Raw genomic sequence first — 26,813 nt, 5'->3', positions numbered from 1 at the left:
GACATATTGAAAAAACAACGTTTGGAATTGTAATGTTTATTACGTGTGAGGCTCAACATATATACATCGGGGTTTTTGAATGGAGGGGGATATTGGCCCCATTTATAGAACAAGCTCTAATTGACCTAACTAGAGGTTGTGACACGAACCAAAGGAGTTTGATTAGTGTTTTTCATCGAGTTTCCTTCCATAGCCCATTCAACATTATGAGTTTCTACATCAAGGATTTTCACACAAAGATAAGTTTGGGAGGGGATGCGAACTCAATAGCTCACAATTAGGTCCTAAACACAATAACATTCATATGTTGCCATTGTTCCCCATGTTACAAGATAGACCTAAGAAATTCGGTCCTCATCCACGATAATGTGAAGATCCCCACTTTAACTCCACAAGACACACTTATAATGTAATCTACTAGTGTGTGAAAAGTCCTAACCACAATGTTTTGTTTCACGCACTATGGAAGTGAAGAACATTACATCCTAACCAACGAGAGGGTAGATATAGATTCCATTCCGCGAAAACTCAACTCAATCTCACTCGTGCACAAACTTGGACTTGTTCACACATAATCACACGAAAAACCTGTCAACCCTATAATCTCCACAAGTCAAAAACAATATATCACAATTTGTGAATGTAAAAAATAATAATAATTGTAATCGCTCGTGCTTGCTTGCGCATGCACCCATACACACAAACAAACACAATAATGGGAAAGTCCTAGCAAATATGCTTTGATTCAAAAGCTATGCAAGTCAAGAACATTAGATCCTAATCCACAAGTATTCAAAAACGGTTCATCCCAACTCATGTTGGCCTGATAGGCCTTACGAGTGTGCGCACGTAGACAAACAAACACGCGCATATGTGGGTGCACAAACACAATAATGGGAAAGTCCCAACCAATATGCTTTGATTCAAAAGCTATGGAAGCCAAGAACAACAGATCCTAATCCACAAGTCTTCAAAAATGGTTCATCCCAACTCATGTCAGCCCGATAGGCCTTACGGGTGCGCGCACGCGGACAAAAAAACACAACGCATGTGGGTGCACACACCGCAAAAAGAAGGTCATAAAGACCTAGATCCTAATCCACGAACAGACCATCCATAGGCATGCCATGTCAGCTATGCCTCATGCATGTGCAAATTCAAGCCCCTCCAGACAAGGCACATGCTTACCGAAGAAGAATAATACAGGAAACAAAAGCACCCAGAGACGTAAGTTGGGAATGCGCAATCCAAGTCTATATCCTTGTTACCAAGTAAACAAACAACAACAACAACAACAACAAGAGACAAAAAAGAGAAGATGTGTTTCTTCTAGAGACAGGTAAGCCAAGTCAAGAGTGTGAAAGAGCCTCCATTTGCCCTTTGAATTACTTTGCTTCTCTAAAAATATGTACATATATATTCTCTCTTCTTCTCCTTTTTTTTTGCTTTTCTTCTATCATTGAAATAGATAAGAGAAACAGAGGAAACAGAGGAAACAGGGGAAACAGAGCACACACACACACAAGCAGGAACAGAGAGATTCTTTCTATGGCAAAGGAAGAAGAAGAAGGAGGAGGAGGAGGAGGAGAAGAAGAAGAAGAAGAAGAAGAAGAAGAAGAAGATGAAGAAGAAGATCACCACAGATTTGCATCCATGGAAGAGACACCATTAGAAGAGATCGACAGCAGGAGGCATCTCAAGCTTCTCATGAAAGACTGGCAGAGGCAGTCCGAAGGATTGCGCGAGCAAGTCCAGCACAAGGAGTCCCAATTCAGCAGAAACCAGACAGAGGCTTTCCTCTTCTTCATCCTCCATATCCTCTTCCAAGGATTCCTGTTGGCCGCAGTCGTCTCGCTCCATCCCGACAGTCTCTCGTGCCGGAGCCTCTGGGCGCCCATCTCGATCTCGCTGCTATCCGCCTTTCCTCTCGCCATTATCATATTGGTAAAACTCATCGATTCCGAGAATCTCGAGATCCAACTTCAAGAAGAAAGATCGATTCTGAGAGATCTACATGGTAGTATACAGAAATTGAGGGTTAGTGGAAAGAAATTCAAGCTTAGGTCCGATGGCAGCCCGTACCATAATCGTCTCGTCCAGAAGAGGATTCTTTTCCGGATCAATAATCTCGGTGTGGTGGTAGGTCTATCGGGTTCGATTCTTGTTGTCTTTGTGGCTTTTACGACCGTCATCTTGGTTTCTTGCTCTAGGGTATTGTGTTATCATGGCTTATAGAGACATTTGTGGGGCATTGGTGTGTATGAATCAAACCACCACAAATTGTATTGATATGGGTGTTTGTATGTATATGATAGATTATAACTGTATAGCAATATGTTGAAGGCTTGATTGTTATGCAACTTCATCGACTGATACCATGTATTATTCTGCCATACCTCATGTTTTTTTGTATGGGATATATGTATATGAACCATGCTTGATCCTCATGTAGCTTATTTGTCTTGACACCATGTGTAGGCAAGTGATAAGATAGAGTTTGTACATATATTAACTGGGACTAGTATCAATATGAATCCCCACATTTAGCTAGTGTTTCCCATCAATTCACGATAATGAGATTTTAGAATCCTCATGTCTTGCCATATGTAGCTGGCATGTATATGCACAAGAAACCGCATTGCACCATATCTAGCTAGCTTGTGTTGATGCCTATATGACCCCCCCCCCACATTTCAAGCTGGATCTCATGGTGCATACCTATGTTGGCGACGTGACCTAATGCATTCATGCATTCGTTAACGAACTTGCGCAGATTAACCATGTAATTATTAACACATGATATGGTTGTGGCCAAGCTGATGTTGTTGAATTTATTTGGATAAGAGGGCTAAATGGCCCTCAGCCTCCTCGGTATACCCTTGTGGTATTGGATATATATTTATATACCCTTGATCTCGTCCTTATATCGATTAGATGTTCTCCTTGGTCTAATATATTGCCAGATACATAATTAAGCCTTACTTGGCTTATTTGTTGTGGTGTGTTTTTTCAAGTGTTGCTAGATGAAAAACCCTAAATTTGGTCAAAGGTGTCAAGTGATATGGAATCTTTGCTTCATGTGGGTCCTTTTGATGTCCTCCTTAAAGACTACTATGGAGTTGGGAGAGGCCGCTCAAACCTCTTGTAGTGAAACCCACATTGCAGTCTTATTAAACGCTTTGTAAGGCTGATTTTTGAAGGCCCGATTTCTATTGAAAACTAGGTTTGATTAATATATTTGCATTCAATATGATGCTTAAAGGGATTATTGAGCCCAAATGAATGCAAGGTAACCGATTCTTTCGATATATGAACCTACCAAGGCAAGTTGTATTGACAAATAAATGGGCATCTTTGATGGTATGGGAGACAAGGCACGTAAGGTGGTTTGTATGCTTATGACCTTCGTTTATCTTTTATGTGGTTAATGAACAATTCAATGACATATAAAAACATGGGATCGATCCTTGTCATTGATGTACATATTGAGAATCAATTATCTATATGGAGATGAAAATCCAAGAGAGTTTGTTGGTGCCACTCTTTATTGTTTCTCTCTATACTTTATTGTGTTGAAGACCATGACATGGTATAAAACTGCATTTACTCAAATCAAGTGAGCAATGTCATGATGTGGCATGGCCAAAGGTAGAAAAAGGGAAGGTCCACTCACATCACATAAATACTTATATATATAAAAATATATAGGTGGTTAGAGCTATTCGCTAGGCTGAAAAGGGTGCAGAGTTTGATTCCCTAAAGGGCTAATTATTCCCTTATATTTTTTGAAGGAAGAAAGGGAACAAGCGCATTCAATGTTGAAATTAGGCGCATGTTTTTCTCGGTAAAAAGAGGAGAAGAGGGCTTAGTTCGGGTCGCCCATTTTGTATCTCACAGTGTACCATTAAGGTTTTAATCTTCTTCTCTTTTGAACTTTAGGTTTTGTGAGGTTTCTTCTTCTTCTTCTTCTGCTCCTCAACGTACTTGAGGTCTTAGGGTTTTATTTTCCATCTTCTTCACGAGTAGTGTTATGAGTTCTTCCCCCAGTTGGGGTTTCTTGTTGGTATTCTTTTTCGCTGGTTTCTTTGACTTTTGAACTATTTACCTATTTACGTCTATTTTGGAGGTTCAATCTTCTTCTCCGCAACGGAGAACCCTACTAGGGAGGGTTAGGCTACCTCGCACTCTGATCGTTGAAGGTAACAATTGGTAATGGTTCGGTTTGAACCGAACCGAACCGCGGCTTAACGGTTTCAACGGTTCGGTTTAGGTTTAGGTTTAAAAAAATGGTTTGGTTCGGTTTCAACAGTCAGAAACTGTGGTCTAAATGGTTTAACGGTTATTTTATTTTATTTCAAATTCTAAAAAAAAAAATTTAAAAATGTTTTTAAACAATCTTTTCATTTTTAGACCTTATTCTCACATTTTAGGAACATCATAAAAATTAAAAATAATGAAATTTTATAAATTATAAAATTTAAAATTTGACCGATTTTGAAAATTGAAACCGAACCACAAAACTGCGGTTTTTATCGTTTAATGGTTTAACGGTTTTGTGGTTCGGTTCAGATTTCAGAAATTTTAAATGGTTTGGACCCTCTCAAACCGAACCGAACCATTGCAAATTGTTAGTTGAAGGGAGGATGAAGTGACACGAGAACACTTCATCAACATCCGGGCATTGTAGCCAACGATAATAGTCATGGTTCCGATGGCTCACTTGATTCACCTTCACTAAAAACTCAATAGCCTCCCTTCTGTTTGTTTCGTTTTTGTTTTATGCTCAAATCGTATGATCATTTTGTAAAAACCACCAAAATCATGGTAACCTATCTTTAATCGTTGCAAACCCTTATTTGTAAAGAGATCACTTTTATATTTTGCCAACAACATTTTTGTCTTAATCTGGTGTACATTCCCTTAATCACGTGTTAATCATCATTTGAGTCGTCGCTCCGTTCGTGTCTAAAGACTCTTCGAGTCTAACCTCCCCTCAACTTTGGGCTCCCTTCCAAGTTTGGCTCCCTTTGAGTGTGGACTCCCTTCGACTCTAACTCTGCACTCCATTCGAGTCGGAGGAACCTCTCTAGTCCAAGACCCCTATGGTCCCACTCGAGTAGCACACGCACGTGCGTTATTGTGATAACGCTCAATACAACGATCTTATTTCCATGACAAATAAACACTACTATAATTCGGGATTATACGTTCAATAGTAAGGGCAACATTTTAGTTAATGAGTTAGGTATCATGTAATTTGTCTCATCTCAAAATGTTTGTAATTTGGTCTAACCCAATCAAACTTGTTTGTAAATTGCAATTTTTGTTACTAATTTCCTCTAATTAATATATTAGACCACATGAATTTGGACTAAGTTTCCAAGTAAAATAGGTATTATCATTTATTTCTAAAACTATGCAAGATCTTCCTCTTAACAATTGGCTTCCTGAGCTCAAATCATACCATTCAAGAGATTTACAAACCATCAAGCCACAATTTTACAGTTCAGTGCAAACCAATTTTTTGTGTAAACTTTTGCACAATTTGTTAAAAATGAGGTTTTCGACTAAAAGTCTCCTACTTATAAACTAAGAAAAGAAGAAAATATTGGATCTAGAATGTTATAACTTAATTATGTTAATAGGGTGTAGCTCTTAACTTTATAAAGTTAGTTCACATCTAATAAATATTTTAAAAATCCCCTATTACTTAATTATTAAGCTATATCAACGACAAGTTGTTAGTTGTTTAAACTTCAAACAATTAAGATGTTTAAGTTGGGGTTTGAATCCATTTAAATTGCAAGTTGTCACATTATGGTTTGAAATCATTTAAACTACAATTTGTTAAGTCATTAGATTGCGATTTGAAGCCACTTAAATTGTAAACCATTAAGCCAATAAGGGATCAAACCAAACCCTTGAACCCCCACACAAAAATGAACTATTTGCAAATTTTGAAACTAGGATTGAATTGAATTGAATCGTCTAAATTGTTAACCCATTAAGTTGGGGTTTTATGGTATGGTTTAGCTCAAACCAAACCATTGTAGATTATTATGTGAGATGGGGTGCCAAGTATCCGTTAGACATCTCCCCTCCTTAAGAGACGTAGGACAATTGAGATGATGACCTAATATTTTAATTGGACAATTGAGAAAATGACATCTTGTGCTACAGTTCCAGGTGCAAAAGGGGCATAATTGTAATAATGACGAATAAAGAAAAACAAAGAAGATGAAACTATAAACCTTTTGTAGGGGTTCTTCCTTATTATTCCCGCTAGTGCTAAATCTTAAACTTTTTTCTATGTCATTGATCACTTTCTTACTCTCAAGCTCTAAGCCTAATGATTACATTTAGCCCAAGCTTATAATTATTTAAGCAGACTAATGATTGTGTTGACGATTCCTTGTCTCTTCACTCTTCTATTATTGATGGATGGACACATGGTAAAGTCATTTGGTGGTTAAGTGATAGGTGAGTAGGTGAATCGTGCGAATGTGATTAGGTTGTGGAGTAAGATCAAAGATCACTTAGATGTTAGTTCATACATTAGTAGCCTGAAAGTGATTGACACTCACTCTCGGCCATTGTGCCAAGAAAAGGGTTATGGTGATAAGTTCTTGCACATCCCCCTCGAGGTGTTTCTTGAGAAGAAGACTCGAGTAAGCATTAGTTTTTGGCAAGAACACCAAAAGACTCTTGCTTGGGCATTGGGGCACAAGTTAGGAGGCTCATCGACTATGCATATATTTCCCCTTGGAACAACTTTGGGGACCACAATACCAGACTTTGATATAATGAGTCGCATTGCATTCAATCATGTTTAACCAAAAGACTCTACTTGGGCATTGGGGCACAGTTGGGAGGCTCGTCGACTATGCATATATTTCCCCTTGGAATAAATCTAGGAACCACAATAACAGAATTTGATATAATGACTTGCATTGCATTCAATCATGTTCAACCAAAAGACTCTACTTGGGCATTGGAGCACAAGTTAGGAGGCTAATGGACTATGTACATTTCATATTGGAACAATTTCGGGGACCACAAAAGCAGACTTTGATATAATGAGTTTGCATTGCATTCAATCATTCAACTTTGCATTCCATGTGTGGTGTTAATTCGGCACACGCTCCCTACATACATTCTTTGAAGTAAGAATGTGTACTCTTGAGACCACAAAATTTGTTTGTAAAAAGTCTCGAACGTGGAGTGCCATTCCCGCAACAACAATCCAAGGACATATACATACATACCCAAACAATCACTCGTGCAATATATTGATGTCAAAACATCCCAGTTTTGGATCCATCGGTCATTATTTGACATCCGATTTCCGAGATATGAAAATGCATCTCCCCAAAATGCCCCTAAAGGTTTTGTTGAATTTCGGCAGAATACCCCTGAATCGGACCTCTCGGAAAAACGCCGGCAAATAAAAAAGTCAGGTTTTAAACCGCAGAAGAGAAGGATCGTGTTTCCTCACTGGAGAAAAGTCGCGGAGAGTAAATCACATCTCAAAGGAAACATGTGAAAAACAGAGGGGTATGTATTAACTCAAATATTATGTGATCCAATTTTGTTTGCTTGAATGGAAAGCATCTTGTAGATCAATGGTGGAGTGCCAAGCATGGTTATAATCTACCAATATGAAGATTAACCCTAACCCTAACCCTAACCCTGAGCTTCATGCCCATATGGCCTCTTCCTTGACTGTCCTCCCATCTTCTTTCCTCACCACATTGCCTCTTCATCGCCCCTGTTATCCTCTGATCAGAAGAAGAGCTGGTAGTAGCAGGGGTAACCATGTCCGGGCTCATCAGCTAAAACCCATCTCCATTTCATTGTTCATTTCCTCTCAGACCAATCCTCATCTTCTTCCTCCTCCTCATGCAAACTCTCAAGACAGAATCTCTCAATCGGAACCTGATCCATCTCATGAGGTATAGGCTTCATTCCTTTCTGTTTCTTATGTTTGCATTGATGAAATATGAAATGGTTTGTTTTTGTTCATTTCCTGCATATGATTATTGATAGCCTTGAATGCAGAAATGTTTACGGTTTCAGAACCATCCCATGATGTATATGTACCTTCTTTTACGCTGCTAGAGTTTGGATGGATCAAAAGAAGGTTATCAATATAATGGGATTTTTCTTTGCATTTTGGGGATATGTTAGAGATGAGTGCAATCATCAGGGGTTTTGTAAGAATAAAGCAAATCCTTATTTAAATTGGGTTCCTTCCAGTGCTTTTTTTTGCAACATTGGGGGTTTTGGATGGATCAAACAAAACCTTACATAAGGGGGCCTTTCTTCTTTCAGCTTTGGCGGTCCGGATTCTGCTTGTGTTAGCTATAAATGCAACTTTCAGAGTTTTGGATGTATCAAACAAAACCATGTATACAATGATGTTATCTATACATCTCCATTTCCAGTTTCTGTAAGAGATGAATGCAATCTTTATGGATCGATCAAACAAAACCTCATGTGAAATATGTTTCTACCTTTGAATTTTGTTTCTGTTTCTACTAAAATGAATGCAATTAGAGTTGGTAGGAACTTCATTTAAAATGAGTCTTTCCTCGAATCCATTTTTAATCCCTTTTCTGCTCATGGCAGAGATGGGTGCCACACTTAGGGTTTAGTAACCTTTCGTAAAGTGTTTTTCTCTCTCTTTCCTATGAGCTATGTTTGTCTTTTTTCTGCATATGTTAAAATTTGAATCCAAGTAGGTTTCGAATAGATTAAACAACGCCTCATACAGAACGTTATTTCTCCTCGGAACTTTGTTTTCCATTTCTCTTATGTTAGAGACGAATTTAATTAGATTTAAGATGGACAAAACAAAACCTGATGTAAAATGTGTTTTTGCCTTTTTAGTTTTGTTCAATCGCTTTCTGCTTATGGTAGACGTGAATTCAATTATTACATTCCATTGTTCAGGAAACCTCATATAAAATACATATTATTCCCTTTGAGATGTTTTTGTTTTCCGTTTTGTGGTATATAGATATGGATGTGGTCATGCCTAATTAGGCATAGATTTCAGGAACCTTCTATAACTTGCAAATTTTTCTTTGAGTTTTTAGGTGCAAGATGAAACTGTTGGAATTTCCCCCAATATTGATCTCAATCAATGGGATGCTATCACTTCTCAGTTGTCTGGATCAGCTACTTTGGCTTTCTTGATGCTTCAATTACCGCAAATTATTCTTAATTCACAGAATCTCATCAATGGAAACAAGATTGCTCTCTTTGCTGTACAATGGATGGTAAATTTTCTTCCTCTATCGCTCGCTTCATATGTAATTGATAGTATTTACTTTTTCTTTCTCTCTTTCCTTTTACTTTTTCCTTTTCCAGAATTAAAAACACATGTTAATCTTGCAGGGTCAATTAACTAGCCTACTTGGAAACCTTTGTTTGCTCTCCTATTTTGCCAAAAAAAGAGAAACCGGAGCCATGGTTGTGCAAGCTGTGGGAGTGATTTCAACTTGGGTGGTTCTCCTTCAATTAGCTATGGCTGGTGCCATGCCTTCTGCGTCTTTTACAGCAACCACTACTGTGGTCGGGCTTGGACTTGTGCTAAATCTTTTGAATTACAAGAACCTTCTAAGCTCCCAAATATGGGGGATTTGGGAAGACGTGATTACCATTGGCAGCGTATCTGTATTGCCACAAGTAGGTGTGCATCTTTAAGCAGCAGCAGAAGAACCCTTAAGTAAAATATACCATGTATTCAGTGAAGAAAAGACACAAAGAAGAAGAAGAATGGATAAATGTGGAGTTTCTAGACTTGTTAAAGCTTATTTAAAACGCTACTTGCAGGTGATGTGGTCTACTTTTAGTGCAGTATTGCCTCCAAGCATATTACCAGGAACTATGGCACTGGTTATTTCGAGCAGTATGATAGTCCTGGTGGGATTTCATCTCATTTGTCTTTTTCAATTGGGTCGTATATCTACTGTTGGTAATAAAAGGAGATGGTTATTAAGTATTAAACAATTAAACTTCATATATCTAAGAAATGGGTGAACAACATTTAGGCCTCCATATGGTTTGTCAAAACAAGGCTCATCCAATTGGTGCTAAATCATTTAAATTCCTACTTTTCTGAGACAAGTCTCCTTTTTTATGAAAGTAATGGATGCCATGGTTTTTGATTGTTTCATGATGGTGTGCAGTTTTAAGTGTTTTATAATTGATACATAAATAATCAGTGTTTTCTCACCATATATATTGCAAGTGGGCAGCAAAGTACCTCTTCGAGGAGGTTCAGAGGATTATAATCCATCTCTGAATTTTTATATTCGGTGTGCTCAGCAAAGACTACGAAAGCTACCTTCCAGTGCTAGTGAGTTTCTTAAGGCTGTTTCAGCTTGGACAGCGACACTTCTTTTCATGTGGGGGGCAGTAGCACAAATGGTAAATTTACTCTTGTATTTCAAACACCTTGATACACCCTCAGGGAGTCATTCATAAATATGTCATCATAGCAAGCAATTTCAATAGAAGGGGTTTCTAGGCTGCTTTTTGTACACACTATTTGCGCACATAGAAGGTTACTATTCAAAGAGGGAAACCACTGATTGAATCATCGAACAGTGCATTTTTTCATGAAAAGGGGATGCTTTAATAGATCTTGAACTCACCTTATATAGAGGGTTTGCATATACTTTGCCATATGTTCTCCTTCATTAATATTTTTGCTAATAGAGTCATGTTATCAACAGTGGACAAATTATTTAAATCCTGAGAATATCCGAGGTCTATCAGTCTTCACAGTATTGCTAGCCATGATTGGCAATGGTCTTCTACTTCCTCGCGCACTTTTCACACGGGACAGCATGTGGTGAGAATCTCTTTTGTACATTCTGGCAAATGATTTAATTACTAAAGCAAGGTGAGGTTGCTAACATATTCTGCTGCCACCTTTATGTTAATTGCAACATATTGTGGATTATCACATTGCATCGATTACTCAAGCACTATGCAAATATATCGTAAGATTAGCATACAATATATTATGGATTGAAGGGAACTAGTTGTTGGATTCTGAGCATTGACATGCTGTTATGTCATTATCCCTGCGATTTAATACCTTTCAGGACCATTTAAAACTCTTTAGTCTTATCATATTTTGTTATTGGGAGTTCCATGGTTTTCTCCCCAGCTTTGAGAATTTTGGCAAATGGGTCTTTGAGACATGCACTTCTAGTTTCATTTAATTGAGCTTGCTGTGATTTCTGGGAGACCTCTCTAGACCAGAATCATGGTTGATGTAGAGAATTTTGGTAAATGGGTCTTTGAGGCATGTACTTCTAGTTTCATTTAATTGAGCTTGCAGTGATTTCTGGGAGACCTCTGTAGACCAGAGTCATGGTTGATGTAGAGAATTTTGGCTTATGGGTCTTTGAAGCATACACATCTAGTTTCATTTAATTGAGCTTGCAGTAATTTCTGGGAGACCTCTCTAGACCAGAGTCATGGTTGATGTAGAGAATTTTGGGAAATGGGTCTTTGAGATATGCACTTCTAGTTTCATTTAATTGAGCTTGCAGTGATTTCTGGGAAACCTCTCTAGACCAGAGTCATGGTTGATGTAGAGAATTTGGTCAAATGGGTCTTTGCGACATGCACTTCTAGTTTCATTTAATTGAGCTTGCAGTGATTTCTGGGAGACCTCTCTAGACCAGAGTCATGGTTGATGTAGAGAATTTTGGCAAATGGGTCTCTGAGACATGCACATCTTGTTTCATTTAATTGAGCTTGCAGTGATTTCTGGGAGACCTCTCTAGACCAGAGTCATGGTTGATGTAGAGAATTTTGGCAAATGGGTCTTTGAGACACGCACATCTAGTTTCATTTAATTGAGCTTGCAGTGATTTCTGGGAGACCTCTCTCGACCAGAGTCATGGTTGATGTAGAGAATTTTGGCAAATGGGTCTTTGAGACACGCACTTCTAGTTTCATTTAATTGAGCTTGCAGTGATTTCTGGGAGACCTCTGTAGACCAGAGTCATGATTGATGTAGAGAATTTTGGCAAATGACATGCACATCTAGTTTCATTTAATTGAGCTTGCAGTGATTTCTGGGAGACCTCTCTCGACCAGAGTCATGGCTGATGTAGAGAATTTTGGCAAATGGGTCTTTGAGACACGCACTTCTAGTTTCATTTAATTGAGCTTGCAGTGATTTCTGGGAGACCTCTGTAGACCAGAGTCATGGTTGATGTAGAGAATTTTGGCAAATGGGTCTTTGAGACATGCACCTCTAGTTTCATTTAATTGAGCTTGCAGTGATTTCTGGGAGACCTCTCTAGATCGAGTCATTGTTGATGTAGAGATTTTTGGCAAATGGGTATTTGAGACATGCACTTCTAGTTTCATTTAATTGAGCTTGCAGTGATTTCTGGGAGACCTCTCTAGACCAGAGTTTTGGTTGATGCACATAACTTCTCCAGAGATGAAGAATAAGTAGACTTTTGTGTTGCAGCAAGGTTGGGATCATATTGTCCTTGTTATTGATGAAAGATCATTCTTTGGAAAATTTTGCAAGTTAAAAATTTAATGTTTGATCTGTTTTAACTGTCAACAACAAAGATAGGGTTTTAGGTTAGTATTGAGTATGAGGCCCATAATTTGAAAATAGAAGTCTTTGATTGCCCAAAAATATCTCTGAAGCATCTTTGGTAACGGTTTCCAGTTTAAATCCTAATATCAGATGCATTAATCTCTGCAAATAAATACTCAGACATGTTGGATGAAATTTCTGATGCATTTTCAGAAATCCCTAGTTTCTGCTTAGACTAACATAAACCTTAGTTTGAGGTCAAGTTCACAATTGCATGCCATAGAAAACTAATATTTACGACCCAGAAAACAGAGCCGAGACTCTTGTTTAATGAGTAAGTGCTGGTAGTTAATGAAATAGTTCTGTTCTCGGTAAAGCTTATTGATCCATGGCCTGCTCTGAAGACCTGAACATACTTCAAGGTGTAGACTATAAAAAGTGCACTAATTTGTGTTTTGTAATATTATCTACCAAAGCGTTAGAACTCAGTATTAGATGCCAATATACCGACTGTGATCCCCCAAATTTGGTCTCCATTACTTCTCCGCAATCGAAAATGAGCGTCAGTGGTCACAATGAGAAAAGGCTACAGACTGTGAGGATAGCAAGTATACAAATTAGAATTATCTTGGAAATGTGGGTTTTCATCATAATTTGATCATATTTCTTATGTGTTTGTGTTCAAAATTTCAGGTTTACAGGGGCATCGTGGGGGACCATTCTTCAAGGATGGGGAATTCTAATTACTATGTACATGTAAGCATGTTCTCTCTCTTTCCTTGCATACATATACTGTATACATACACATGTACACATACACGTACATGTACATATACATGAACCTTTCTTCAAAGATTGGGATTCTAATTACTATGTACATGTACACCTAGGTATAGGTATACTGACGTAAGTATATATATTATGGTGCAGGAACAAATGCATAACTGACATTGTATTCTGGGGAACAAGTGCAATACTTGCATTATGGCTAGGTAATGTTTAAGTAAAAAGGCAGCCATAAAATTTGCTTGCTGATTTTGTAATGATACAGAAACTGACATGTTCTTTATTCTGGTCTTCAGGAACTATACTAACTAAGGATTCAAAGGCATATTCACTATCTTCACCTTTCAGTCCTCTTATTCAGATCTACTTCGGTGGAAGTGATGCTGTGACCAAGAAATCAGCATGACCTGAGTTCCTCTCTTTTCTCTATCGTGAATATGTAAGTCCCTTGTGTTGTCATATTGGGATTCACTGATGACAGTTACCGGTCACTATAAACTCCAGTCGTGTCTATACCTAAGATGTTGGTTTCTGGAATAATTCATGGATACTATTCAGTTTGATGTGCACATATATATCAAAATGTTAATGATACATGTATTGCAAGGATATTTTTGAAATGACATGTATTCATGTTTTTGGTATATTCGCCATGCTAATTTGAATGGGTCATAACTCAGAATTCCAGTGCTACACTCTGAACTGCTCAGCCACCCTTGATCAAAGAGAAAGCCATGGATGGAACAAAGGCATCGATGAAAAATTTGTATATGTGAAATTTCCAGGAGTTCCACTGGAAATGTCACTTTTTGAGTGTCTTGATGAAGAGAAACAAAACCCACCAGATGAACAGTTACTAATATTTTTCCTCATAATAAGATTATATTAGAAATTAAAATAGCAAACAAAATCATAATTAGATTATGTTAGAAATTAAAATAGCAAACAAAATCCATTCGCTCGTTAGATAGTTGTACTTATATTCTATTATGCTTCTACGTCTGTCTCAATATTTCATGGCAATGTCCAGATGAAAAAGTTTAATGAAATGGGTTTTCAACTAAATTCAATGAACTGATTAGGGGTCAGGCAGCTTTGTTCAATGGATGTTACTCAGGGGACCAGGCAAAGGAACTACTCGATTTCTAATGTGCCAATTTGTATAGCAAAGATGGTTGGACTTGAACTGATAACTTGCTACGGTTAGAGATGTTTGAAATTGACTAAATATTTACGTAGCTGATTCACAAGAATTTTTTGTCAAATGGTAAACAACTCAAGTTTTATTACTTAGCTTCATTGTGATTTTTACATATCACACCGTATGTTTCTAATCCACATTTATCAAATAAATTATAAATCAAGAACTAAAAAACCTACTTATGATACTGATAACTTGCTACAGTTAGAGATGTTTAAAATTGACCAGATATTTACATAGCTAGTTGATGAAATATTTTGACCAGATATTTACATAGCTAAATGATGAAATATTTTGGCCAAATATTTACGTAGCTAAATGACTAAATATTTTGACCAGATATTTTTTTTCAAATGGGAAACTCAGATTTTATTACTTAGCTTATTGGGATTTTTACATAGCACAATTTTAAAATCCACATTTATCTAATTAAATTATAAATTAAGAACCAAATAATGTTATGATACTGTTAATGTGAAATCACTTTTTGTTCCAAATAAAAGATTGTTACAAATACATTGGACACAGGTACTTAAGAATAAAGCTCAATATGAAGGATGCAAGTACCACAACAATCAAGGAAGGCGTTTTTTCAAAAAAGTTAAAAAGTAGGAAAAACGCAAGTAGTGGATAAGGAGATTCAGATACAGAAAAAAACACATTCTACCTTTTTCATTCAATATCTAAATTTAGAAAGAAAAGATTCACTAAAAAGCTGACAACAAGAGCTTTCTAACAATATCTTGAATCTTGAAAAGGGAGCTACAACGAAGAAATGGTGATGGAAAAAGTAGGTCGATGTGAAAAGAGGATAACTAGGCCTATATTTAGAATATATTATAAAAATCTTGGACGACTCACATTGACCCAAGCATATCAATTAAAAAACAAGAATAGTCTATTAAGAAGCATATCAATTAAAAAACAAGAATAGTCTATTAAGAGTGCAATCAAAGACCTATAGATAAGAGGGAATTCTAAAACAGAAGGGAAAAAAGAAGAAGCTGGATTGAATTAAGAAGTGAGATTAAGAAGAGGCTTAGGAGGATGAAGGAAAAGAAAGTGAGTATTATGGATTAGGATGATATTAGCTATTTGGTGTCTGCTTGTGTTTACAATGTTAGGAATATTTTATTCTCATCATATTGGTAATTTTAGTGTTCTGTTCTCTCTGTTCTCACTTTTCATCATTTTGGCGAAGTAGCAACTATTATACTTTCTGTGAATGTTGATACTTAATTGGTACCCTTAATGTTCTTTGAAACTAATTACATCTCATTTGAGACTACTAAAGGCATTCACGTAAGTGTAGTTTCTGATGTTTGGCAATTGAAGATTGTGCGCCCTTTTCACTCTCACCCCATCTTTTGTTAAGTCACAAATTGTGTTTCACATTAATTAAATCACTAAAATTTGTAAGGTGTGCTTCAAGGTACCAGACTACCTGCACATGATATCTTGTAAGTTGCTTGACAGTGAGGTGGGCCATTCTTCCTAAATAATGTGTAAAATGTACAATAAGTAGTACAATGAAAGAATCTCTTATTATTATTTCTCAATCAGTTTTATGTGAAGAAAATACAATCTCAAAAATTTGTTGCCTTTTCTTTTCAGATGATATCTCCGGTCGCAGTTTGAAAAGGCTATCACGACAAGGCAACTAAGAATGATAATATTGGCTCTGCATTCAAAGGGTCCTTTCTGAGCCGAGAACCTGCTACCTTAGTAATAATTTCAGTTTACCCTTTAAACTACAGATCACATGAATGATTTTCATTGTTTATGTTTACGAGAACCAGCCTGTACAGCTGTGATGGCAACAGTCGAAACAATATCATCTACAGTACATCCTCTACTCAGATCATTCACAGGCTTCCGAAGACCCTGAATGACTGGACCCATGGCAATGGCCCCAGTTGACTGCAAAAAGAAAAACACATTTAAAACGCATTGGAGATGTAACCAACAATTATAAACACAAGAAACAAACAAGTGTCGAATGTTCAATTGCAATGAATAAAACTAGAGGACGGATCACAGAGAGGGGGAGGCAGAAATTCGACATGCAATACAACTTATGCGATGAATGAAAGGAAAAACAAAACCAGATAATCCACTCTTCAAGCTGCTCCTCACTTTGCATCGAAGTCTTGCTCCCCAGTTTGACTAAACAGTAGCTGGTGAAACGCCATCCATTCACGCAACCAAATAAAATGGCAAAATGTGACACTTTGCAGCTTTACAAGTGAAACTCCCATCCACCACACAACCAAGTAAAATGGCAAAATGTGACACTTACCACTTAACAAGCCTTTGCCAATACATGACAAGTGAAGCAAGTCACCATGAAAGAATCAATGGATCTCTCACAAGTCATGGAGATGCTTGCTATGTGCCATACATCCAAGACCAGAAATGCATTGAAGAAGACATGAGGGAGTTTCCTTCAAATTCCTATCAGAATGCTTAAAGCAAATTACTTGCTTCAGTTTTATCCAATTGACTTCATTGGTTTGCACTTCTAAAATAACTTTTAATTTTCAAATAACCATTGTTTCCTTGAATCATGAAGAAGGCAAAGTTTTTCCTATGCAGTGCAAAAGAAACGAGATTTTTGAGGAGCACTGGTACAAACTATGCAAGCAAGTCATTAAATGTCACAGTGGGTTACCCAACTACTGTGCAATGCTAGCATAATCGTACCGGTGTACTTTCTGAATGTCCACAATATGATGCATTTGTTCGTTAATGTGGATTTATCCCTCATGTATGCTGTCAGAACATGCTCTTGTTTGGATGGATTCATATCTTGTTTAATGCATCATAAATTTTATGCACAGTTTTCCAAGGAAAAATCTCATCCTTTACCTGCTGAACAGCTTTATAAGTTGTGTTTCCAGTATTAAGGTCTGGAAATATGAGAACAGTTGCCTGCCAAATAAAATGCATAAAATGATTAGGTAGAAGATCTACAAAGAAGAAATGAGCAATCAACTAAAAGGACCATCGTAAACCTTTCCAGCCACTGTGCCAGCCTTTCCTTTTAGCTTTATCTTTGCAGTCTCTGGGTTTACAGCTGCATCATACTGAACAGAAACAAAGGAGGTTACCCAATATTGCATTTAATGTGTAGAAACAAGTCAAGGATGATAATCATATTTTAGAAATAAAACCATCAATCATATTTCAGAAATAAAATCATTAATCATAACCATCTATCATATTTTAGAAATAAAATCAGTAAATAGAAAATACTCTTCCACAATGTCTATCAAGCATAAATCATTTAAAGTACGCATCCTTCTGATGACGGCAAAAGTGCTGTTCTGCAGTGCTGCTTGGCTACAAAATAGCCTGAAATATTATCCTTGCCCTCAGTCCCTCAATACATATCTAGTCAAAAGCGACATCAAACAGCTTTGAAATCGTGGTTCCATACAGGAAATGTGTAAGGACATAGACATCTGGAAAAGTACAGTTCATATACTAAAACAAAATATCAGACATGATATATCACATGATACCCTAAATGGGAAATATGCTAAATAGATCATAATTTTATTGACCTTGATATAAGAAATGTCCTTAGTAGCCTGATCAATAAATATACATGAGTATGCAGCAAATATATAGAGAACAACAAAGAGAGCATGCTGTGCAAATATATTGGTTGCTGCTGGAACTGTGGCAGCTTTCAAAGATCAGGTATCTGAATCCAAGTGAAATCTAAAAACACAACTCTACAAGGAAATGTTGGCCAATGATAGAGGGATGCTTAAGACACATGATAGAAAAAAAATGGTAAGTACCTAATACAAAATTATTAAACCATCTGTCTTGCAATCTTAAGTGTTCAACAATCTTATTCTGCATGAAATTTCTAGCTTGGTAAGTGTGTATATACATAGCACATCTATTTCTTATAGATGTATTCAACTTCATAGAGCAAAACCCCAAAGAAGAAATACAAATGGCGGCAAGAAAAGAATTGGAGAATCTTAGCCAATGAGAACACATTTATGGGCACACATGCTGCAGGAATATGTCTCCAACTATATTTCCAACTGCTGTTTGATTAGGGTCATGAAGAAAGGAAAACCATTTTTGTTGAGATTTCAATCAATACAGCTTTAGGATAATATCTCCAATCTGTCAATTGAAGCTGATTTTTCAACCAATTCAATTATTAGTGTTCCTGCGTAGCACCTATTAGCATGTAATTGATTAGAGTTTTGCTCTTCTCATAACTAGACCAGCCAAAATAAAAATCTGCTCCAAAGCTTTTGGAATTTTCTGAAGTGTCCAGGATCTTTCGCAAATCCCATAACTTATATGCCTTAACATTCATATTTTAGACACAAATGTTTGTGATCCCTAATTATGTCATTGATAACCAAGAGTATGTACAGGCTCATAAAAAGCAATACTCTAAATATCTACCCAAAAGTTAATAAAACTCCAATCAACCATAAAAGACAAAAAAAGTACTAAGAATCTAAAAGAGAAATGTTTGAGCGCGAGGCTAAAGAGATCTACAAATAGTACGACATAACAAATGCTTACGTAAGAAATCTTCTAGTAAACTACTTTACAGAAATGAGTACCTGCAGTGGCCCATCAATAAGTAAGTCTGGTTTCGCCTTTTTGGCAATTGTAACTGCATCAGCAACTTTTTGAATTATTGGTCCTGCAATAAGAATCAATACAATGATGTATAAGGTCAGAATAAAAGCAGTAAAAATCTCAACTCTAGTTCTTTGCACCAAAGTTTTTCAACGAAAATAGCTCTGAAGGGATGCCATCATAATTGTTCTGAAATCTGTAATGTAATATCAAAAGATTGAAATGAAGTGCTTTTTTTCACCATATTTGCAATTGTCCATGTGTTTAATTTGGCAGGGCAATTGTTTGTTTTCATTACTTGACTGCTATTATATCCACATGCCCTAGTTGGTCTCAAACAAAAGCCTCAGTTGGCTTTGCTTCTTGTTAGCTTCCACCAAGGACAAGATTGCAATGAGATGCCACCTTATTAATTTGTAACCTAGGGGCAACCACATTTCAACAAATGTTGAACTTACACAGGTTATGGGTTTCTGTCCAGAAATATTACTAGGATATTATTTGAAGGCATTATAGCATCGACTATCAAGGTTTTACGTTCAATCTACCAAGATATGGACACTCTCATTTCCCTGTGTTTCACCAGACCCCATCACATCATATTAATTGGCATGAAGGTTGGTAGAAATCAACAACAATGGTGGGCTGGCTTAATAAAAAAACGCTGCAAATGTAAAGCATCTGCTTGGAGTATGTTCATGAGTGGGTTCCCATTTGTTGCTCTCTCCGGTCACAGCATTTCAAATGGCTCCTGCTTTTTTGTACAACAGCCCCATTTTGCCACAGGTTTTTTGTCTTGCCAGTGTGCATCACATATAGTCTCTACTATCTGGGATGTGGCATTCATAGCCGGGGAATCAGAAGGCATATGAAAAAGCCAGTATAAAGCTCAGGTTCAATGTTCCATTTTTATAACCAGATAGGTAGAAATGCAATCCCAAACTAAAAGTACCTGAGTTTGAATCTCCAGTTGCATATGACAAGAGCGCTACTCTTGGTTCAACACCAAATGCAGCTGCAGTATCAGCAGAAGAAATTGCAATTGAGGCCAGTTCTTCACTGGTTGGATCTGTGTTTATTGCACAGTCACCAAATACTAATACTTTTCCTTGGAAGCACATGAAGAAAACACTAGATGCAATCTTCAAACCTGGCTCTATCTGTTTTTTGTTGAAGATAATAAGAAAGCAAAGTCCATTTGTTAGCCTGAATTAACATATATGGCTACAAGTTTTGAGAGTACGCTTCAGTAAAAGAAAAGGCATGATAGCACATATAAGAAACTGTTTGTCTGCATTTAATACTGAGATGAAATTTGAAATATTTCCTCAAATGACCTTGACTTTCGAATATTCTCTCCAACACTCTCCCTCAACCCCCAAAAGAGATCAAATGCAGATGAATTGACCAAGTAATTGCTATTTTGGGGTGACTAAGGGAACTTGGGAGAAATAAAGAAAAACGCGAGGGCATTTCAGAGTTCTCTCTCTAATAATGACAGGTTTGCACATCCGCCTTAATTCTATTATTACCTTTATTATCTGTAAAGCAGGACGGACAGTATCCGCAGTAGTATGAATTGCACCTGAGACCATGCCATCGGCATCCCCAGAAGCCACCATACAAGTCCCTAAATAGTTAACATCCTGTATGAGCTTGAGTGCTTCATCATGAGTCATTCCCTGCATATGTTCATGTTAATCTCATATCATCCCATCTTATTATCATGGAGAATATATTGTGTAGAGTGGTACAAAGGAAAAAATAAAGATAGCATATGCACCTTGTGCTTCCGTGATTCATAAAGCAGTTGAGCATACTTCTCCAGATTCTCAGATTTTGATGGATCAATCAGTGTTGCGAGACTAAGATCTACATGGAACTCTTCTGCAAGCTCTTTAATCTTCTTCGAGTCACCTAACATTGTTAACTTACAAATACCCTGCTTTAAAAGTATGCCTGCAGCTTGTACAGTCCGTGGCTCATCTCCCTGGATCAATAAAACCCAGATATTGAAAGCCTGTCCTTGAAGATGATTACTCATAGAAGACCTTTAAAATACCTCTGGAAGAACTATATTCTGCATGTATTTCATGGCCTGAGAGAATATCTGTTGCTGGAAGACTTTTGGATGAATCCGCTTCTCTCGGTCCTGGATTCTATAATCAGATTAAAACTCAAAAGAATTCTTTTCTATCTAAAACATGACATATATATTTAGCACAATTGTTGCGAGATGTAAATCCAGACTTACTTGTTCCAATAATTCATTTATATGCCCCAAATCCACGTGCCGATTAAATAAAACCTTGGAAAGAATAAAATTTAGTTAGTAAGGCGGTTGAATTGAACTAATAAGAAGGTTTCTGTGGAATGGAAATGGAATAACAGTAAAAAAATCACATCTAGGATAGGTAGTAGTGTATAAATTGAACTTCCTTATGTGGAAAAAGACTAAGTTTATGGTGTTTGGAACGATCCAATGGCAGAAACAAATTGAAATTAAGTTCTAGATAATAAATTCTTCATAAAGGTAAATTGGTCAGACATGAAACATATGGAACTGAAATGAAGTAAGGATTCTTTATATCATCCAACAGTCCCAGGAATCAAAAGACTCAACGAAATGGTGCACTTGGACTATGAAGTTGGGAGGACACTCCAGTAATGTCATTTCATCCATCGTAAGATATCAGGCTTCATTGATAGAAAAGGAAGCCCATGACCCCTCTCTTGAGATACTGATTTAACTTATGTCAATGGCTCAGAAATCAGTAACCATCATTCAAGTTTTGTATATAGGATTTAGAAAGGCATAGCCATGAACCTCGGAACCAAGGAAATGATTTTCCACACATAAGCCAAGGATAGACAAAGAAAATGATGGGAAGCATATTTGTCTGACTTCTATGCAAATTTTACATTGAACGAGGCCATAAACCATAGTCATGCCAACATTCAGGACATCAGACAGCCATCCAGATCCGTGCTAATTAGATCTTGCTGTGGCATAATAGCCCAATAACACATTCTATGTAGAAATGCTAACTATCATTGAATACTAATATGCAATTAAAGCCATAAACAGCGAAATATCCATCGCCTCTAAATTCTTTCGTGATGATATTAATGTATTCTGGCTTTCTGAAATTATGAATTACCAACGATAGAAAAAATCACCTTTGCACATTCAATCTTTTCTACAGATTCTGGAAGGATCCTTGCTTCCAAATCTGCCAACGTTGCTGCTGTCTCAAAGGAAGAATCTGGACTGCGAATTATTGGGGGCAGATTTTCAGTTCGCTGTTCCTGTGAATAAACAAGAGATCACCTAGCTCATAAACATAGTTCTCACTAAGAATTCAAATAATGAAATCCGTACAGTAGAATTTATTGAAATTATACCTCAAATTACAAAAACTACAATAAAGAACTGTAATCATGTACCTACTTATTGCCCCAATATTCCAGCTAATATACACTTCCAAGAGTTATATACGAAGGGAGGAAAACTCTGAAATACTGCTGAGTTTTTCATTATTCCCCAAATGTCCTTGGACAACCCCTATCTCGAGCAATTATATGTTCTATTTCAGCATTTATATGTTAAAATTGATCACTTTTTCTCAATATATGTATTATTTGAGCAATTATATGGACAATGCATGCCTTTATCTCTCTTGCTGGTATTAACATGGGCATTTGACGAAATAACGAAATTTTAGGGGCATTTAGGGAAATAAAGAAAACTCAGGGCATCATCTTATTTTCTTTTACACAAACTCTACCTTGATCAAAAGTTCAATGTCAGGTTGAATTTGACCACCACCAGCAAGAATAATGGCAGATACATTGGGATACAAACTAGACTGGTGGGCATCAATTAGACCAAGTAAAATATCTGGCCGTGCAGGATCTGTGACAACAACAATGCTCTCTTCAGTCTCCTTCAAAGTCTTAATGTGGGCTAGGGCATCTGACAATTGCTGCATTGCAGCAACAAAGTGACTAGATTCCTTTGAATTTGCAATTGCATCATGAGTACCAAATAAGATATCTGCTCCTAGAGCAGAAATAATATCTTCAACCTGAGAATATAGCAAAAAAAAGAGAAAAATAGGAGCGCTTTGTTAAAATTTATTGAAATTCTCATCGCAACTCCATGTATGAAGATTTTGAGTTTGAATATTACCTTGATTCGCTTCAAAACCGGATGCTCTGGGACTGCGCCCAGGAGAGGAATTTTAAGCTCTTTGAAATGTTTATATAGTTGTCTATCACCCCGTTTTGTTGATGGAAGACGATAGATAAGAGATCCAAGAATGTCGACAAATTGGCGCTTCATAATAGAAGCACTTATTTGGACATTAAAAGCGATCTCTCTTTCCCATTCTAACTTATCCCACCTCACAATTCTCCTATCCCCCACACCAGCTGCTTTTCTTGCATTGGTCACCATTAGAACTGGCAAACCAAACGTTGATGCAATTTTTGCATTTAAAAGTGTAGTATCATCTCCAGGCCTCTTCAAACTTATACCTTCAACAACAACAAAGTCATGATTGGCTTTGTACGCTTCGTATGCTGCAGCAATAAAGCAAATATCTCAGATGCTAAGATTTTAACAGTGTAGGAAGGAGAAAGCAAGTCATCAAACATTCGGATTTTGAAGACATGGAAATATCAAATGACAAGACACTAATAACCTCATAAACACTGCAAAACCAAGTGTGTGCAAATAACCCCCTAAACATTGGATAATATGGAAATAAATCAAACAATGGTACAGGAAATAACTTCCCAAAACCGAGAATGGCAGAGATAGAAATAAACTGAAACATGATCTATATAACCAGTTCAAGAGAGTAAAACCAGAGAAAACTCAAATATAATACGTAGAAACCAAAGACAAAGATAATGCAAAATAATCACAAAAGTAAACTTGAGAAACCTTTCAAGTCCTCATCAACAATCAAACAAATAGGGCAAACAAATCATAAACTTAACATGGCCGATATAATTAATCCAAGGAAAAGAAAAGTCATACATAAAAGAAATGCCATATTGGATTACCTTTCAAGACTTCCTCAATGATATCATCAGCCCGATCATATTCGATGAGTTCAAGGGCACGAGCGTGAGGGATACCGCACATAGACTCAACAGGATCTTTGATAGCAAATACATCTTTGATGATCTGAAACCTACTAGGTCCATGGAGAGGAGAAGAGCACACATTGATGGGCGTAAAGAAGCCGATACTTTTCCCCGAGTGCTCACGAGAGATTTTCAGATAATAGAACAGAGCTATGGTTGCAGCTATGGAGTTCTGTCCGGAAAGACCCGTGGTGTGATGTACATAGAGGCCATTCGAATGTGCAGACCTTAATGACATGAGCTGATGATAGTTGTGCTGGGATGGTGGGATCTGACCCGGCGATGCATCAACGCAGCCATAGGTTCTCCTGGTGGGATGAAGGCCCAGCCCTAATTTGCTGCTGCGTCTCTGCAGAAGGCGCAGCATTGCTTCCGCGCAGGGATTTGGCGGTGATCAAACAAGGGCAGGTGTTGAGGAGAGGCGGGGGGCGATTGCTTGACGATGGGCAGAAGAAAATTGAGGAGAATCTTGGGCAGGGGAAGGGGAAGGGGGCTGAGAATGAAGAGAAACAGGGGAGCCTTGCTTGCTGCTACTGAAATTCTCTGTTAATGCATGGAAATTAATATGGAGAGCTAGTTCGCCATCGCCATCGCCATCATCATCATCATCATCAGACTGAATTTCCATAACTGATTTTTCTGAAGGAAGGGGTGTAAATGTGTGGGGTAGGAAGAAGGGGGCTCTACCTCTACCTCTACCTATGGCTATGGCTATAGCTATAGTTAGTTAGCTATATGGGCTAACTGTTACCATCCATGGAGCCAAACCTCTCTTGGGCTCCAAAATGATGCTATCTCCGATCCACCATGCGAATATCTATCTATCTATCTCGATTGATTGATTGATTGATAGGAATTGTGGGTGGACAATACCACCTCTGCCCTGCCCTGCCTTGGTCTGGTCTGGTCTGGTCCTCTGGCCAGAATCACGAGTTGCATGCCCATTACCCACCCCCATGTTTCCCCCTATGCCCGCCTTCTTGTCTCGGATCACACACACCTCTCACGCCTTGAATGGTCGACACCGACCCCCCCCCCCCCCCCCCCCCCCCCAACACACCCTTCTTGTTCTCTTTGATTCTACACACACCCGTATGGTTTTGTCGAGCCTTGTGATCAGCCCCATGGATGCTCCCTTCTCCTTTTTTGTATAAGTAAGTGTGTATATCAAAACAACGTGACAATATAGAAAAGAACACCCCCCCCCCCCCCCCCCCCCCCCTGGTTGTCCCTACCTACAAAAGTAGGCGTTGTATATTGTTGTCATAACACTGAGTGACGTTGAAAGGTCACCCCTTTTTGAGGATTGGTGTTTACATTGCTTAGTTGGGAAAACTGACAAATCATATTTCCTTTCAGCCTACTTACCTTTTGTGATTCTCCCCTCTATATTGTCTCTTTGCTCAACCCATGGATGTCCTTTTCAAAAACAACGTGTGTATAAGCAAGTGTGTATATCAAAACAACGTGACAATATAGAAAAGAACACCTTGTTGTTCCTACCTATAACAACAAGGATCTCTTATGCCAAAGTTAACCCCTCTAAAGCATGTTTATACCACTGAGTGGCATGAAGAGGCAACCCCTCTGAGAATTGGTGTTTATATTGCTTAATTGTGAAGGCTGACAAAAATCATATTTCCTTTTGGCTTACTTACCTGTTGTGAAATACTCCGCCCCCTCTATGTTTGTCTCTATATTGGACCCATGGATGCTCTTTTCTTCTTTTGTTTAAGTGTGTATATCAAAACAACGTGACAACATAAAAAAGAACACCTTGTTGTCCCTACCTATAACAACAAGGATCTCTTATGCCAAAGAGGACCCTCTAAATTGTTGTTGTAACACTAAGTGACATAAAAAGGCAACCCCATTGAGGATTGGTGTTTACATTGCTTAATTGTGAAAGTTGACAAATCAAATTTCCTTTTCATTCTACTTACCTATCGGAATACTCCACTAGACTGTTAGACAAGAGCCCATTTATCATACTCCAATTATTGCATCATCTCTCCCTCTCTCTGGTTCAAGTTTACGTTCAACCTTATATGATCATTGGGCTATGTATAATTCAAACACATGCTATTTTTTCTCTTTGATGATTAACCTACGTAAACAAACCCAAGTCTCTTTCCTTCGTTTTTGTAAGACCACTCTCCCCATGCATTAATTTCTTCAAGAATATCTCTCTCCCTCCCTCCTTGTCTATTTCAAAATGATTGAGTTCTAGTTCCATATGTCATATATGGCCTCGAGGACAATAATACAATCTCTCTCTCTCTCTCTCTCTCTCTCTCTCTGGAACTTTCTAGAGCTTAATCCAATTGGTAAGCCATGTTTTTACCAGCCCATATAGCATGGAGGCTCAAATTTGATAGCTATCCCACTTTAATGGATGCCACTTTTGAATGTAGGCATTGAGTGTGTGACCTCCTAATATTCACATAACAACGTTACCAACTG

The 26,813-nt window shown here is 37.6% G+C and overlaps 3 protein-coding genes across 3 annotated transcripts; 2 read left to right on the top strand and 1 right to left on the bottom strand.

Moving 5' to 3' along the window:
• The first annotated feature begins 1,496 nt into the window (after positions 1-1,496).
• Positions 1,497-2,447, top strand: LOC147857559 (uncharacterized). The gene has a single exon (XM_087327855.1). It carries the CDS (start codon positions 1,549-1,551, stop codon positions 2,233-2,235), a length of 687 nt encoding a protein of 228 aa, XP_087183981.1. The 5' UTR covers positions 1,497-1,548; the 3' UTR covers positions 2,236-2,447.
• Positions 2,448-7,544: 5,097 nt separating this feature from the next.
• Positions 7,545-13,930, top strand: LOC147857558 (maltose excess protein 1-like, chloroplastic). Its single transcript, XM_087327305.1, has 9 exons — positions 7,545-7,952; positions 9,099-9,281; positions 9,400-9,690; positions 9,838-9,927; positions 10,333-10,434; positions 10,743-10,861; positions 13,277-13,339; positions 13,514-13,575; positions 13,666-13,930. The coding sequence occupies exons 1-9, from the start codon at positions 7,659-7,661 to the stop codon at positions 13,773-13,775; spliced, it is 1,314 nt and encodes a 437-aa protein (XP_087183431.1). The 5' UTR covers positions 7,545-7,658; the 3' UTR covers positions 13,776-13,930.
• Positions 13,931-16,092: 2,162 nt separating this feature from the next.
• LOC147857557 (uncharacterized) lies at positions 16,093-24,797 on the bottom strand. The gene is made up of 13 exons (XM_087327225.1): positions 24,267-24,797; positions 23,386-23,777; positions 22,982-23,281; positions 22,374-22,502; positions 21,448-21,501; positions 21,256-21,345; positions 20,977-21,183; positions 20,726-20,875; positions 20,146-20,353; positions 19,175-19,257; positions 17,585-17,656; positions 17,439-17,501; positions 16,093-16,490 (listed from the first exon to the last, which is right to left on the bottom strand). The coding sequence occupies exons 1-13, from the start codon at positions 24,715-24,717 to the stop codon at positions 16,344-16,346; spliced, it is 2,346 nt and encodes a 781-aa protein (XP_087183351.1). The 5' UTR covers positions 24,718-24,797; the 3' UTR covers positions 16,093-16,343.
• Between the last annotated feature and the right edge of the window lie 2,016 nt (positions 24,798-26,813).

Source organism: Azolla caroliniana, unplaced genomic scaffold, assembly GCF_043228905.1.
Source record: "Azolla caroliniana isolate FFs.n. ecotype wild unplaced genomic scaffold, voAzoCaro1.0.p SCAF_11, whole genome shotgun sequence".
In the NCBI taxonomy this organism is placed as follows: Eukaryota; Viridiplantae; Streptophyta; class Polypodiopsida; order Salviniales; family Salviniaceae; genus Azolla; species Azolla caroliniana.
The sequence above is the reverse complement of the archived record's forward strand: the minus strand, read 5'-3'. Positions and strand labels throughout refer to the sequence as shown.